This window comes from Henckelia pumila, chromosome 4 (assembly GCF_033568475.1).
Source record: "Henckelia pumila isolate YLH828 chromosome 4, ASM3356847v2, whole genome shotgun sequence".
In the NCBI taxonomy this organism is placed as follows: domain Eukaryota; kingdom Viridiplantae; phylum Streptophyta; class Magnoliopsida; order Lamiales; family Gesneriaceae; genus Henckelia; species Henckelia pumila.
In genome coordinates, this window is record NC_133123.1 from 30489431 (window position 1) to 30505012 (window position 15582).

The window sequence follows — 15582 nt, forward strand, 5'->3', positions numbered from 1 at the left end:
GTTTTTTTTTGCTGCATAATTTATCTCAAACTAATAAATGATCATTACTACTGATGACACACATATTCAAAGTAAATAATTGAAAATTTGTCCTAAGTAGTTAATTAATTAATGATCAATAATTTTATACACAATAATTTTCAGATGCATTATTTTTCCAATAATAACTAAAAATGATGATCTCTCCGATAAATAATTATTATTGTCTTATTTATATTAATACTTTAAATTAATTTTTAGAGAGAGTTAGTCTTTTCGTTTTATAATTTATTCACTCATATGTTATATTATATTAATTACAATCGTATCACGGGATTTTCACGTGTGGCAATTCAATTATTGGGAAAAACGTAAAAAAAATATAATAGATAAAAAACATGTGAGTTTTTAAAAAATAAATAGAATTTGTAAAAATTTATTTAGATAATTTTAATAAAAACATATTGATGATGGTCTGAAAACCAGGGCCCGGGCTATCAGGGTAGTGTTGTGGGCCTGATGTGGTGACCGGACTAATGAAAGTGATATATGGACTGCCCTTCCTTAATCGAGATGAACTGCACACCAAAGAAGGGGATAAAAAGCACGTTAGTGGGACGCCGGAGGAAGTTCCGGCGGGACCACTCCGATGCTTAAGTTAGACTTAGAAATAGAGTGAGCTTTTTAGAAAAAAATGAATATAGTGCTTTGGAACTTTTAGTGAACATACCTCTACCAATATCTGTGACCAGATATTTAAAGGCCTTGGAGTGAGAGTGTCACCCCGCAATTCCAGGGTAGTGGCCACGATCTGGATCGTGGGTGTGGTGGTTGCCCATGTTTGCCTGTCACGTACGATGAACCCGGAAAGTTAGGGTTGGTGATAATCGTGGGGATCATGCCCCTAAAACACGGGCCTTAAATAAGTCCTGCAAACCTGGTTTTCTGGGCTCCTGAGGCTACTGGGCTACCTTAATACAGCCCTACCAGTCTGGGTCATTCGTGTCCCGGGCCCCCTGGCTTACCGAGACATCACTACTCATCCCAAAAATAGTCGGGCTAGAGTCTTAATCGCTGTCCCGACTTACGGTTCCGCCACCCTTGCTTTAATACAACCCTGTAATCCCTGACTGTTTATGCCCCTGTTTCCCAGGGCCTATGCGGTCCTGCTCCCCTGTCTTGCCGGGACATCACCACTCAGCCCAAAAATAGTCGGGCTAGAGTCTTACTCGCTGTCCCGACTTACAGTCCTGCCCCTGGCTGTTCAAAGGTTTGATACCCCGGCCTTGTAGGTGTATCGTCCAGTAATGTCCAAAAATTGTAGGGCTGACGTTAACCCTAGAATTTTGAAAAGACGGGCAGGTGTCAGAAGCCGTTATCTGTCCTTTCTACTGCCCGCGTCATCATTACGCTGCCCGGTTCAAATTCCCAATATCATCCGTACCCTTCGATCATCGTTTCATCGACGGCCAGCATTAAAGCTCTTCGCCTATAAAACCCCCTTTCTCCACTGCTTCTTTACCTTCCCTATTCGCGTATTCCCTCCCTGCTACCAAACTTCTCCGGCTCCGGCGACTCCGCGTAACAAGCTTGCTTTCTTCTGTAAGTTTTCTATCTATCTTACCTTAAAGTTTCCTTGTCCTTTGAACATGTCGAATTCCACATCTTCAACTTCCGGTGGTCACGTTTGTGGCTCCTCTGATATAGAATCCGAGGCCTTACGCCACGATTCTCCCCCTCCTGTCACCTCCCATGTTCGATCCACAGTAGCTCCCTCCTCCTCTCGTCCGAAGAAGGCTAAAATCGGGCCTTCTAAGGACAAGGGTAAGGCTAAAGTATCCGAGTCTGGGCCTCTCCTTCCTTTGCCCAAACCAAACCCCGAAGGTCCCTGGTTCTCCCACGTTACCAGTACCCTCCGCCCAGAATCCATAGAGGAGCTTAAGCTTATGGGAAACATTCCCCCGGCGTACTCGATTATCATTCCGGGGCCCCTAGGTCGGGCTGACCAGCCGCCCGAGGGGTTCTATACCTTCTTCAGGGAACAGCTCAGGAATGGGCTTCGTTTCCCTATTCATCCCTTTTATTATAAAATTGCTTCTTTTTACAAGGTTCCCTTGAACCAATTTCATCCCAATGCCTTCCGCATGATGGCTGCCACTTATGTTCTTTTTAAAGCGAACAACTTAGCCATCACCCCTCTCATCTTTCACTACTATTATGCCTGCCGTTTCACGGAGATGGCTTTCTCTTTGAATGCCCGGCAGAATGCCCGGTTTCTAGAGGATACCCCATCCTCGTGGAAGGGATGGAAAGAGAGATTCTTTTATATTCAACTCCCTGGTGCCCGAACCAGACCTACCCAATTCTTGACGGCCCTTCCTGCTCAACCCGAGCTCCCTAAAAATTATAAGTTGGAGGAACCCTACCTCCGAACCCAAGAGCTAGTGGAAAACCAGAAGTTTCCTTCAGCCCCTCTCCTGGAGGAAAAAAGTTTGAATGATTACGGGCTGGGTGCCCGGGTAACTGATCCGGTTGACCGAATTATTGATGCATATGATGAGTCGGCCCCAGTCGCTGGTATGCTTTACCGTTACCATATATTTGCTTCTCTTATATGCTGTTTGTAATGTACCGATTTTTATCATTTTTGCGCAGCATCCCCAGCCCCGCCGAAGAAGAAAAAATCTCGACTGATGAAGCAGGCCTTTGCTCAGAAACGGGCAGCCGAGAAGGCAGCTGCCCGGGAAAAGAAAGAAGCCAGGGCTGCAGAGGTAGCGAGAAAAGCCCGAGTTCTTCAGCTAGCGGAGGAACGCAGGGCTCAACAAGGCCTAGGTGAGGAAGCTGCCACTGCAGTTTTCATCTCCGAGGTCGTCGCTCCTTCACCTTCTGCCATACCCCTGCCACTTCCATCTGTGGAGGCAGGGTGGACGAATGAGCCGGCTCCTGCTGCTGCCGGTCCTTCCTCGCCTTTGACGCGGAAGAGGAAAACCCTGGAGGAGCCAGAAATGGTCATTCTCAGTGACCCAGAAGAGGTGGCTCCTTCCTCTCCCTCCTTCCCCCCATTGGCCCCCTTTTACCAGGCTGCCCAGGGATCTAGTTCCTTTGGTGCAAGGGAAAATATATTCCAAGCCGGGGCCTCTGGCCGGGGAGTGCGGATGCTGAAGGACCTCTTGACTTCGGCGGAGCAGCTCCACCTCTACAACCAAAACCCAACCGTGAAGTATTTCGAGGGCACCAACCGGGTTATATCCGTAAGTTGACTTCTCCTAGTCTTGAACGTGTCATGTTTTCTATTTCTAACACCTCTGCTTTCAGGGATTGCATATGCTGGTGGACAGCTATGAAGATGCGACCAAATTTGGTCGGGTTGAGACTGATCGGGCACACGTAGAGGCTGAGAAATCTCGGGCTGCCGCGGAGTTGATCAAAAAGCTGGAACAAGACTTGATTATGGCACAACAAAGTCATGATCAAGTGGCGTCTAGTCTCCGTTCAGCCCTGGAGGCGGCCGAGCAAAATCTTCACTCTGCTCAGCTGGATCGTGCCCGCTCTGAAGCTGATCTAGGGCAGGCTCGAGATGCTCTAGCCACCACTACGGGTGAGTTGAGGGCGGCAGAAAACCGGGCTGCAGAGGCTCAAGTGGAAGCGGCTAGCGCAAGGGATAAAGCGGAGAAAGCAGTGTCAGCTCTGGAAACTCGCCTGAAGTCAGAGGAAGAGCTCAAAGCAACCTTCCTATCTTCTGCTGAGTTTCAAGAGGCAGTGGTGGACAGATCGTACACCTTTTTCCAAGTCGGATTTTACAAATGCCGAGATCAATTCGAGGAAGCTGGCCTATGGTCTGCTGACAAGAGAGATTTTCCCGACTTGGATAAGGCCATCGACTCCCTCCCCGCCACGCAAGGAGCTGAAAATGCGAGGGCTGCCCCGAGTCAGACGACTGCCGATGCCGGTCCCTCTAATAGCCCCGCCCTTTGAATTATTATTTGTAATTGGGCCGCAAGAGCCCCTCCTCTTATATTCTGTTGTCAATGGAACTCCTCTATTCTTGTCATTCATTATGTAATGCCTGATATATATAAATAAAAGAGTAGGTAATGCCAAGGGCTTATATATGCCTTGGGCTTACGATGGGTGCCGGGGCCTGGAACCTCCCGGGCTTATATATTGCCAAGGGCCTATATATGCTTTGGGCTTATGATGGGTGCCGGGGCTTGGAACCTCCCGGGCTTATATAATGCCAAGAGCTTATATATGCCTTGGGCTTATGATGGGTACCGGGGCCTGGAACCTCCCGGGCTTATATAATGCCAAGGGCTTATATATGCCTTGGGATTATGATGGGTGCCGGGGCCTGGAACCTCCCGGGCTTATATAATGCCAAGGGCTTATATATGCCTTGGGCTTATGATGGGTGTCAGGGCCTGGAACCTCCCGGGCTTATATAATGCCAAGGGCTTATATATGCCTTGGGCTTATGATGGGTGCCGGGGCCTGGAACCTCCCGGGCTTATATAATGTCAAGGGCTTATATATGCCTTGGGCTTATGATGGGTGCCGGGACCTGGAACCTCCCGGGCTTATATAATGCCAAGGGCTTATATATGCCTTGGGCTTATGATGGGTGCCGGGGCCTGGAACCTCCCGGGCTTATATAATGCCAAGCCTTCCTTCATGATAAAACTTCTTCATTAATAAAACATTAAATACAAAGCATTACACAAAATACTTCTTCAAATGTAAAGCATTCCACGGTCGCTTGAGGGGGCGTCCCTGGCCATCTTGTAGGTACCAAGTATTGGCACCGACTTTTCTGATCAGCTTATATGGTCCCTCCCATCGGGCATCTAGCTTCCCTACTTCCCCTGCTGGATTAACTCTTTTCAACACAAATTCTCCCTCTTGGAATTCCCGAGGCCGGACCTTCTGATTATAGGCTCTCATCACCCGAGCTCTGTAGGCCTCCATTCTACGAGCCGCCTTCTCTCTTCGCTCTTCAATGAGATCCAATTCTTGTGCCCGGGCTCCTTCATCTGTGTCCTCATATGCTTTAATCCGAGCTGAAGGCTGTCAAATCTCTACAGGCAAAATAGCCTCCGACCCATATACCAGGCTAAAAGGTGATTCTTGTGTTGCAGTGTGTGGAGTGGTGCGATAGGCCCATAACACACTCGGGATCTCTTCAACCCAATCTTTCCCCATTCCATGCAATCGCGCCTGTAAAGACCGAACAATAGTACGATTGGTTACCTCTGTTTGGCCATTATCTTGAGGATAAGCGACCGAGGTGAAAACCTGCTTGATGCCCATCTCAGCACACCAGTCTGCCAATTTTTGGCCCTGAAATTGCCTGCCATTATCCGAGACCAGCTTTCTTGGTAGCCCAAATCGACATACTATACTTTTCCATAAAAACTTCATTACCTCGGCCTCTGTAATTTTCGCCAAAGGCTCTGCCTCCACCCACTTGGAAAAATAATCCACAGCTACCAACAAGAACTTCTTCTGTGCCCGGGCTGGTGGAAAAGGGCCCACTATGTCCAGACCCCATTGATCAAAGGGGCAGGATGCCCATATCGGAGTCAAGTTGCTTGCCGGGCTATGTTGTATAATTCCGAACCTCTGACATCCTTCACAAGACCGGGAAATCTTATATGCGTTTGCCTGCATAGTTGGCCACCAATATCCTGACAGCAACACCCTTCGGACCAGACTCATAGACCCTCCATGGTTTCCACAACATCCCTCGTGTACTTCCCGCAAGACATATTCGGTTTCTCCTTCCTCCAAACATTTGAGCAAAGGGCCCTGGTAGGAACGCCTATACAGGCTTCCTCCCAAGATAGCAAACCTGGCTGCCTGTCTTCGTATGATCCGGGCTCGTCCTTTGTCCTCCGGGAGGCTCCCCTGAGTTAGGTACTTGACAATCGGAGCTTTCCATGTGTTTACTTGGAGGACCGGTTCCCCGGCTTCTATGGCAGCCACCGTTTCCCTTTGCAGAAGGGATTCGCTACAATCACCTTCCCCCGCGGCCGCTTTCTTAGCCAAGGCGTCTGCTTCCATATTTCTTTCCCGGGGTATCTGCTCTATACTCCAAGTGTCGAAACTGGCCCCGAGCTCTTCAATCATCTTACAATATTTTATCAATTTCTCCTCTCGAGTACAGAAGGCTTTGTTTACTTATTGAACAACCAACTGAGAGTCAGAATAAATTATGATATGACTTACCCCGACATCCCGGGCTCGTTGCATCCCCGCTATCACAGCCTCGTATTCAGCTTCGTTGTTGGAGGCCTGGAAGTCTAGCTTCACGGCTATCTCAATCTTCTCTTGGGCCGGTGAGATCAGGATGATCCCCACACCACTGCCTCCAGCACCACTTGCTCCATCTACAAAAACCCTCCACACTTCTTCTCGGCCAAAAACGGCCACCTCTGTCAAAAAATCTGACAAAGCCTGGGCTTTGATGGCCTTACGTGGCTGGTACTCAATATCATATTCTCCTAATTCCACCGACCATTTCACGAGTCTTCCCGAGGCATCTGGATGAGTCATAATACGCCCCAGAAGGCTATTAGTAAGAACAGTTACCGGGTGAGACAAGAAATAAGGTCTCAATTTCCGGGCCGTTATTACTAGAGCCAAGGCCATCTTCTCAATTTCCGTATATCTAACTTCCGCCCCCTTCAAAGCATGGCTGACGTAGTACACAGGCCTCTGATCTCCCTTTTCCTCTTTTATCAAGACAGTGCTGACCGCCTTTTCTGTAGTGGATAGATATATCCACAATCGTTCCCCTGGTTCCGGCTTAACCAAGATAGGCAAGCTAGCCAGATGCTCCTTCAACTCCTGAAAGGCCTGCTCGCATTGCTCAGTCCAGCCGAACCTCTGGGCTTTTCGCAACACTTGGAAAAAATGATAGCTGCGATGAGCTGATCGAGCTAAACCGGGCCAGGGCTGTAATCCGGCCGGTTAATCGCTGTACCTCTTTAATAGATGTTGGTGAAGGCATTTCCCGCAACAGCCTCACTTTTTCAGGGTTGACTTCTATCCCCCGTTCAGTGACCATGAACCCCAGAAACTTGCCACTTTTCACCCCAAACATACACTTAGCCGGGTTTAATTTGATCCCATATCGCCGAACTGTCGCAAAATTTTCCTCCAAGTCGGGTGAGAAACTATCCCGGGTCCTGGACTTCTCCAATATATCATCCACATATACCTCCACATTTCGGCCCACCTGTTCCCGGAACACTCTGTCCATCATCCGCTGATACGTAGCTCCTGCATTCTTCAAACCAAATGGCATCACTACGTAGCAGAAAGTACCTTCCGAGGTAACAAAGCTGACTTTGTCTTGATCTTCCAGGGCTAAAGGAATTTGATGATAGCCCTGGTATGCATCCATGAAACTCAGCAACTCACACCCGGATGTAGAGTCCACCAACTGGTCAATTCGGGGCAGAGGGTAACAATCTTTGGGACATGCTTTATTTAAATCCCGGAAATCCACACACATTCTCCACTTCCCCGTGGCCTTTGGTACTAGCCCTACGTTGGACAACCAAGTAGGAAATTGTATTTCCTTAATGTGCCCGGCCCGCAGTAGCTCTTGAAACTGCTCCGCTATCACCTTATCCTTCTCGGCCCCAAAATGCCTCTTCTTTTGTATGACAGGTCGGGAACCTGGGCTGATGTTTAATTTGTGTTCCGCCACCCGGGATGAAACTCCCACCAAATCACCCTGAGCCCAGGCGAACACATCTTTATTCTGAATGAGGCAGCCTCTCAATGCTTCCATCAACCATGCATCTAAATCCCGAGCTATCTTAACAGACTTCCCTGTTTGCCCGGGTTCCATCTCTACCTCTTCATACTCGCTTTTAGATTCCTCCACCGAACAGACTTCTCTTCCCCCCAAGGCTCCTACCTTTCCATTCTGTTTTGCCCTCTTGTAGTCTATCTTCACTGTCTCGGCATAGCATTTTCGGGAGGAAGACTGATCTCCTCGAACTTCTCCGACTTTATCTCCTACTGGGAACTTGATCTTTTGATGGTAAGCTGAGGCTACGGCTTTGAAAGAGTTCATAGCCGGCCTACCCAGATGACATTATAGGAAGAAGGTGCTTCCACTAATGTGAATCTTGTCATGACCGTCCTCTTCTCATCTCCTGATCCCAAGGTGATAGGCAGCAACATTTCCCCTTGGGGTTGGACAGTGTGTCCGGCAAAACCATATAAGGCGGTTTTTACCGGGCTCAACTCATACCCCTGCAAATCCATCTGCTCGAATGCTTCTTGAAAAAGGACATTCACTGAGCTTCCCGAGTCAACGAACACCCTTCGAACATCATAATTGGCGATCCGAGCTTGTATAAGCAAGGCGTCATTATGGGGTAAGTTTACTCCCTCCAGGTCTTGGGGTCCAAATGTAATGATTGGCCCCGCCCCCTGCCTTCCTTCCTCCACCCCTAAGCTTTCCCTCCGACTCCAGGCCTTCCTAGCCCGGTTGGAATCTCCATCCGTAGATCCTCCCGATATCATGTTAATGATACCTTTGGCCGGCCCATCACCCGATGTTTTGTCTTTTTTTGCATGATCCATTTCTTGTTTTCCTTTTTCCCGAGATCTGGTGGCATCCCGGGGAGGAATCGATGTCTGTGACCCCCGAAACCAAGGCACGCTTCGAGGCTTTTTTGGGACCGGCCCACCATCTCTAGCATAAGGCAGTTGGTGTCTTTGCTGCAGAGTTCGACACTCACTGGTGTCATGAGTGCATTCTTGATGAAGTGCACAGTACTTCCAGAGCTTCTCCTTAGAAACAGGGGTCTGCGTGTCGACCCTTTCTTCACACATATGAACAGCCTTATCTCGGGTTCCTCGGTACGGAGCATACCGGGACAATCGCCCCATGGGATCATGGTTCTCCCTACTCCTCCCTTGTTCCCGGCCTCCCTCTCGCCGGGCCACCTCCTTTTTCTGCCTCTGAGCTTCCTCCATGTTAATGTATTTTTCAGCCCGAGCCAGCAAATCTTCGAAGGTCCGGGGTGCTTTTTTCACCAGCGATTTGAAAAATTCCCCCTCCCGAAGACCTTGAGTGAAAGCCGTGATCTTGGTCTCCTGGGCACAAGTCAGGACCTCCAAAGCAATTTTGTTAAACCTTTTGATGTAGGTTCGTAAAGACTCCTCTCCTGACTGCTTTGCTTCAAAAAGGCTATAGGCAGTTTTCCTATACCTCTTGCTACTGCCAAAGTGCTGCAAAAACACTTGCTTGAACTTGGCAAATGATTGAACACTCTGGGGCTCCAACTTCTCAAACCATCTTTGGGCAGAGTCCACCAAAGTGGTTAGGAAGACTTTGCATTTGATCTTATCTCCATAGCAATGTAGCATGGCTACATTTTCAAACCGAGCCAGGTGCTCCTCTGGGTCTGTGCTCCCATCGTATTCCCGGATTTTAGCCGACTTGTAATTTAGTGGCAAGGGTTCCTCTATCACCTCCTGTGAAAAAGGGCAACCCGGAATTTTGATGGGGCAAGCCATTTGGGAACCCCCCTCCTCCAACTTCTGTACCTTTCTCCTGAGCTCATGCAACTCATCTGCCATGGACGACTGTATTGAATGCATCCAAGAGCTTTCTTCTTCTTCTCCTTCTTGAACCTGGGCAATAGGGTTTGGATTACCCTGATTTCCTTCTTCCTCCACCGTTATGTCCTTTGATTGTGGTTGCTTTGCAGCTATCAACGACTTCCGTACCACCTCTTGGACAAATGATTCTAACTGCTCCAAAGGAATGGTAATATTCCGTCCTGGCTGATGGTCTCCAGGTAATGTTTGATCATGAGAAGCCATATCTACGTCTATAGAACAAGCTTCCCACAGACGGCGCCAATGATGATGGTCTGAAAACCAGGGCCCGGGCTATCAGGGTAGTGTTGTGGGCCTGATGTGGTGACCGGGCTAATGAAAGTGATATATGGACTGCCCTTCCTTAATCGAGATGAACTGCACACCAAAGAAGGGGATAAAAAGCACGTTAGTGGGACGCCGGAGGAAGTTCCGGCGGGGCCACTCCGATGCTTAAGTTAGACTTAGAAATAGAGTGAGCTTTTAAGAGAAAAATGAATATAGTGCTTTGGAACTTTTAGTGAACATACCTCTACCAATATATGTGACCTGATATTTAAAGGCCTTGGAGTGAGAGTGTCACCCCGCAATTCCAGGGTAGTGGCCACGATCTGGATCGTGGGTGTGGTGGTTGCCCATGTTTGCCTGTCACGTACGATGAACCCGGAAAGCTAGGGTTGGTGATAATCGTGGGGATCATGCCCCTAAAACACGGGCCTTAAATAAGTCCTGCAAACCTGGTTTTCCGGGCTCCTGAGGCTACTGGGCTACCTTAATACAGCCCTACCAGTCTGGGTCATTCGTGTCCCGGGCCCCCTGGCTTACCGGGACATCACATATAATATAATTTGAAAATTAAGATTAAAAAAAAAGAAGATAATAATGTTAGAGAAAAAATGAGGATACATTAATCATTTGAGATATAAATTAAAAATATGTGTTAAATTTAGGTATAAAATGAAAAAAAAAAATTGTGTGATTTGAGTCATTTGACACACACAAAACGGTTAGTATAAGACACTCATCTATTATAATATAGTATAAATATAATAAAACTAATGACGTAGATTAAAGTGGTATTGAAAAGCTAATATGATTAAATATATAATATATAATTGTTTTACTCATAAATATTTCACTAGTTTTAATTTATTATTTATTTTTTCAGTGTTAATTTGATTACAAATATACTACATTAGTTTAATAAAATTTGTTAAAAAATAATGATTTAATTATAAATTTTTAGTAACTGTTAATTAAGATGCTAAATTTAATTATGTTAATTATCATATTAATTTTTATTATATATTCATCTAAATTTTATCATTTAAAAAATGTTTTTTATTTTTTTTATCAATTAAAAAATTTATGTATAAAATGTAATATTGATAACTAAGAATCACTTTAAATTTATATAGATTCATTATTACTCATGTCCCTCTATTTTTATAAGTCCATATCATTAGTATTTAAATTGGATTGAAAAAGTTAGTGTAAAAATAATTTCTACATATCTCTTTACCATATTATGTATATAATTAATGGGTCAATTAATTGAAATTGTTATTAGGATTTAAGTTGGAAAAAAATAATTTAAATGTATAAATGATTTTCCATATCTGCTCACCATATTATATATAAATTGATTTTTAAAAAACATTTGTCTTTTGATTTTATGATTTATTCACTCATACATTGTGTTATATATAATAAAATCATTGACGTAGATTAAAATATTATTAAAAAATTAATAAAGTTAAATATATAATACATACTACTTCTAAATGTTTCACTTGATTTAATTTATTATTTATTTTTTAGTATTCATTTGTTTACAAATATACTGCAATAATTTAATAAAATTTGATTAAAAACGATTAATTATAAAGTATATGTAGTTGCATAATTTTTCTCCATAATAAAATATCGTTTAATTGTATTATATTGCAGAGAACCCAACATTAATCAATATAACTTTTTATTCATATTTGATCAAGTATAAGTAAATTTAATTAAATATTAATTGTGAAATAAAAATATTTCTATTATTAATATGATATTTGATTGAATTAATTAAAAACAAACTGATAACACTTGCTACGCACTTTTTTTTTTCCTAGCAGTATGTAAAATCTTGAATTTGATGAGCACTCTTAGATGATTTCACTTTACTATCGAACATCCAGCGAGTACATTTAAAAACTTCATTCGGGGACTGCAAATTTAAAGATCAGATTAAATAATAAAGGCACAAAGAGATACAAATGGCGACCGAAAACACCACGATTCTATTGCTCAACCTCCATCTTCGAAGTTGATGTCCTTAGGCAATCGGCTCCCTGCTGGAGAATCTCAAATTCGGCGTATGGCCGGATAAAAGTCCTCCTCCACCACACTTCGAAAGCTCGCTGAAGATTGGGGCAGTCGTCACCGGACTTCAAGAAACTACCGAGCCAAGAGAGCAAAATGCTTTGCTGATCCTCTAGTGGCAGTGTAAGGATTGTCCTGCCTAATCCTTCCTCCACGACTGTGCGATCAAACGATCTGCAGCCGTGTAGCAACCATTTGTAGTCATTGATCAGTGGTTGTAGCCACGTTTGAATCAACAGATGTCGTGTATCTTTGGATGGAAGCAGCTCCCCTCTCCCGATTCCTATAAATAATCTTGCTGTAATCGAGCTAACATGGTGGCGTGTTGGTGTAGGAAGTTTTGTGTGAAGCGAAGCCAATTCTCGCTGAGTTGACCACATTGTCGCAAACTCGTCTGCCGCTTGTCTGCTGGCCAGTATGTCGAGCAACCATAAGAGGTTATCAGATTCAAGAACCAGTAACTTCACCACTGGTTCCCTGGTATCTAAACATTTGTCGCGAAACTCGGGCTCTGCAGCTTGTCTGAACAGAGACACTAAAGAACTCAAGGAGCTTTTGCAAGAAGTGTAGATTGTTCCATTGCACAGGTGATTCGAGCCAGAAGAGGTGGGAAGACTCTGGTTTTCTTTGAGGAGTTTAAGGACAGTGGATTTCATCTCACGTCGCCCTCTTTCCTCGTTGCTCTTCAGAACTAGATCTAATATGTGAGAAAGGGTGTCTTTTGGTGGATCTGAAAGTTCGGGAGAGACTCGTTTCAATACAGGTCCGACTCCTAATCCGTCACCTTGGAGACTTGAGACCAAAGACACCACCTTTTCTTCTTCATCTTCACCAACCCAAGGGACGGCTTCCAGGTACTCCAAACACGATTGGACGCACGACATATAACCGAGTTGTTCAGCAATCTAAGAGAGAGTTGCCATCAGAATTACAGAATGCATTATAAACAGGGAAATAGCCTTAAAATATGTGATTCGGAAAAATGGAAGCCTTTGTAGTATAAATTCATGATATAATTAGTCAAAGTTACTCTTAACTGAGAATTTGTCTGAATAAATTCATCTGGAGACACATATACCAGCTCAAAGTACCGAATTCTTCTATAGATTAAGAATATATCCAAACATAAACCATCACAGGAACATATTTCAACCAGCATGTACTCAAGACAGCAATAGAGAAACATATCGTGACTACCTTAAGGATGCGAAGCACACGTGACACGCTCTGCTTGATCAACTGTGGCTTCAGCTCTTTACAGTACATCAATCCAATGGTCTCAACATATATCTCAACATCTTCACAGTCCTCGATTTCAAGACACGGAAAAACAGGCTGCTGTTCGGATATTTTGTTGGCAAAATAACTACTGTTTTCCAGGAGAGTACTCCTGTGAACGCTCAACTTCACAGCAAGTCCCTGCTTTCCTAGCAAAATTAACTTCAAATCACTCGTTCCATGTTCACCAAACTCAATCGTCACCTTCCTAGGCACATTTTCAAGCTTTGGCCGAGGAGCTCTCTCATTCTTCACCGATGCATTATTATTATTATTATTAACAGGTGCAATGGAACTTTGTGTGCTTGGCTCCTCAGTAACAAGATCTGTCCTCCTTGACACACTTCCGGACTTTTTCAGATTCGCCGAGGTTTGTCTTCTCTCGACAGCAGTACCATGGGGAGAAGGAGATGATTTGGGCTTGGTCAATGGAGGTTGTGTCTTTAGGGTCTTTTGAAACACAGTGGGAGAGGGGCAACACCAAAATCCTTCGGGGGTCACAGCAATCGGAACAGTTCTAATTTTGGTTTGACCTTGGTCTACTCTTGGAACCCTTATTTCAGACATATTCAAGAACACTTCAAATCCCCAATTAACTCAAAATCTGCTAATAACTCGAACTAGTTTTGTCTTCTTTTATTTGGCATCAGTAAAGATGAAGAACAAGAGGGTCCAAATCAAAACATCGAAATGTCTCACTCTCCATTCGCAAGAAAGATCAATCAAGAAAATCTAAACCAAGCATGATATTTTTTTTCTTCACAAGAAGCAAGAGCTCAAGAAATTAAAAGGCATTTGCTCTCTACAATTTCACTAAAGATTCAACCTCTGAAAATCGAGAATGCAGTAGCTTTACACCATCTTGTGCTAAAACACAATTTCTACTAGGGGGAAGCTGCAAACTAATGACCAGAACCTAAAGTACAAGTTCTAGTTTCAGAAATACCAAACCTAAAAACGAGGGCGTCACAGTTATAAAAAAAAAATCCAAGAGATCACAAAAGAAGTGCAAAGATTGAAACTTTAAACACCAATTTTCAAGAAATTTCTTCGAACTCCAGAACTAAAGTAAAACTCACCAAGAAACAGAGAAATCTGAGAGAGTTCTCTGAGAATCCCCCTTTATCACTGTACTCAATGACCCATGAGCCACTGAGAGTAATTGAAGAGAAAGCTATGATGTCTAGCATAAAGGGAACTGCTTTAACAAACGGGACTCTAACACATTTGTTTTTTTATTGTTATTTTCCCGAAGATCAAGAAATCCTGAATAAACAATTTGACACTAGTAAATAGTCAGTGCAATAGGGAGTGGTGCAAAACAGGCTTGTTGATGCCTGTTTTTGTAACTTTGCAAATCTGCATGTGACTGTGTGTCCGAAAAATGCCTTCTTGATTTGAACTACTAGCATTTATTTTATGCATTCATACTATTTCCACAACCAATACACACACAAAAACAAACTGAGGGATAATTAAAAAGAGAGACAAGCATGCAAGAAGAGATGGGTTGCGTCACATTTCAATCTTGGTTTTGCCTTTATTTCTTTTCTTTATTATATCGTGCCTCGGACTCTGTGGCTTCTTTGTCGGCCGTTCGGACAGACGGGAATCAATGGCTTTTGCTCGAAGACACCGTAGATTACAAGCCACGTCTTTTGGAAAATGAGTAGTCCAAAATACCCTCTTTTTGTGGGCTCTGTGTGCGTGAGAGTGAAGGCGTCGGTCTCGAAAGCAATGGCTCAAGCCTGATCAATATTCTTAATCAGACCACGCCCATCAATTATGATGCCAGGTACTATAGCTGGTATAATATGATATTATTTGATGTTACCATACACATTTATCCTTCATCGAACCTCAAGATTATATATCACGTTAATACTTCTGATATAGCCTTGTCATATGGTTCAAACTAATAAAATTTTCGGTATTTCAATGCATCGAGGAGCTCCGTTCAGTTTGCTTGCGAGAACTCGAGCTCAATAAACATAGGTTGAAATTATTATTGATTTATTTTTTGATAAGATCAAGATAAATGTTTTTAGGAGTTTATGTTCTCTTTACTCCGAAGATATAGATTGGTAAAATTATTTTGTGCTTTGGATATCCTATAATTTCGGTCACTCTAACTCAAGGGCAAGAATTACAAAAGTAAAAGCAATGGGGTAATAAGATAGAGTAGACCCCATGTTTCCAATATCCCATTGAGTGGTTTCAAAATTTCTTTTGACTTTCTCAGCTTTTCTTGCATTATTATTTTTAGAGGATGGGCCAACCATGGACCATTTTGCTGCTGTAAAATTGAAACAAAAGGATTTAAAGGCGAAG

The 15582-nt window shown here is 44.0% G+C and overlaps 2 protein-coding genes across 2 annotated transcripts; both read right to left on the reverse strand.

The window, feature by feature from the left end:
• Positions 1-8061: 8061 nt before the first annotated feature.
• On the reverse strand, positions 8062-9828 carry LOC140860768 (uncharacterized). The gene has a single exon (XM_073263777.1). It carries the CDS (start codon positions 9826-9828, stop codon positions 8062-8064), a length of 1767 nt encoding a protein of 588 aa, XP_073119878.1.
• Positions 9829-11717: 1889 nt separating this feature from the next.
• On the reverse strand, positions 11718-14936 carry LOC140864182 (BTB/POZ domain-containing protein At3g50780-like). The gene is made up of 2 exons (XM_073268162.1): positions 13171-14936; positions 11718-12878 (listed from the first exon to the last, which is right to left on the reverse strand). Exons 1-2 carry the CDS (start codon positions 13816-13818, stop codon positions 11892-11894), a joined length of 1635 nt encoding a protein of 544 aa, XP_073124263.1. The 5' UTR covers positions 13819-14936; the 3' UTR covers positions 11718-11891.
• Between the last annotated feature and the right edge of the window lie 646 nt (positions 14937-15582).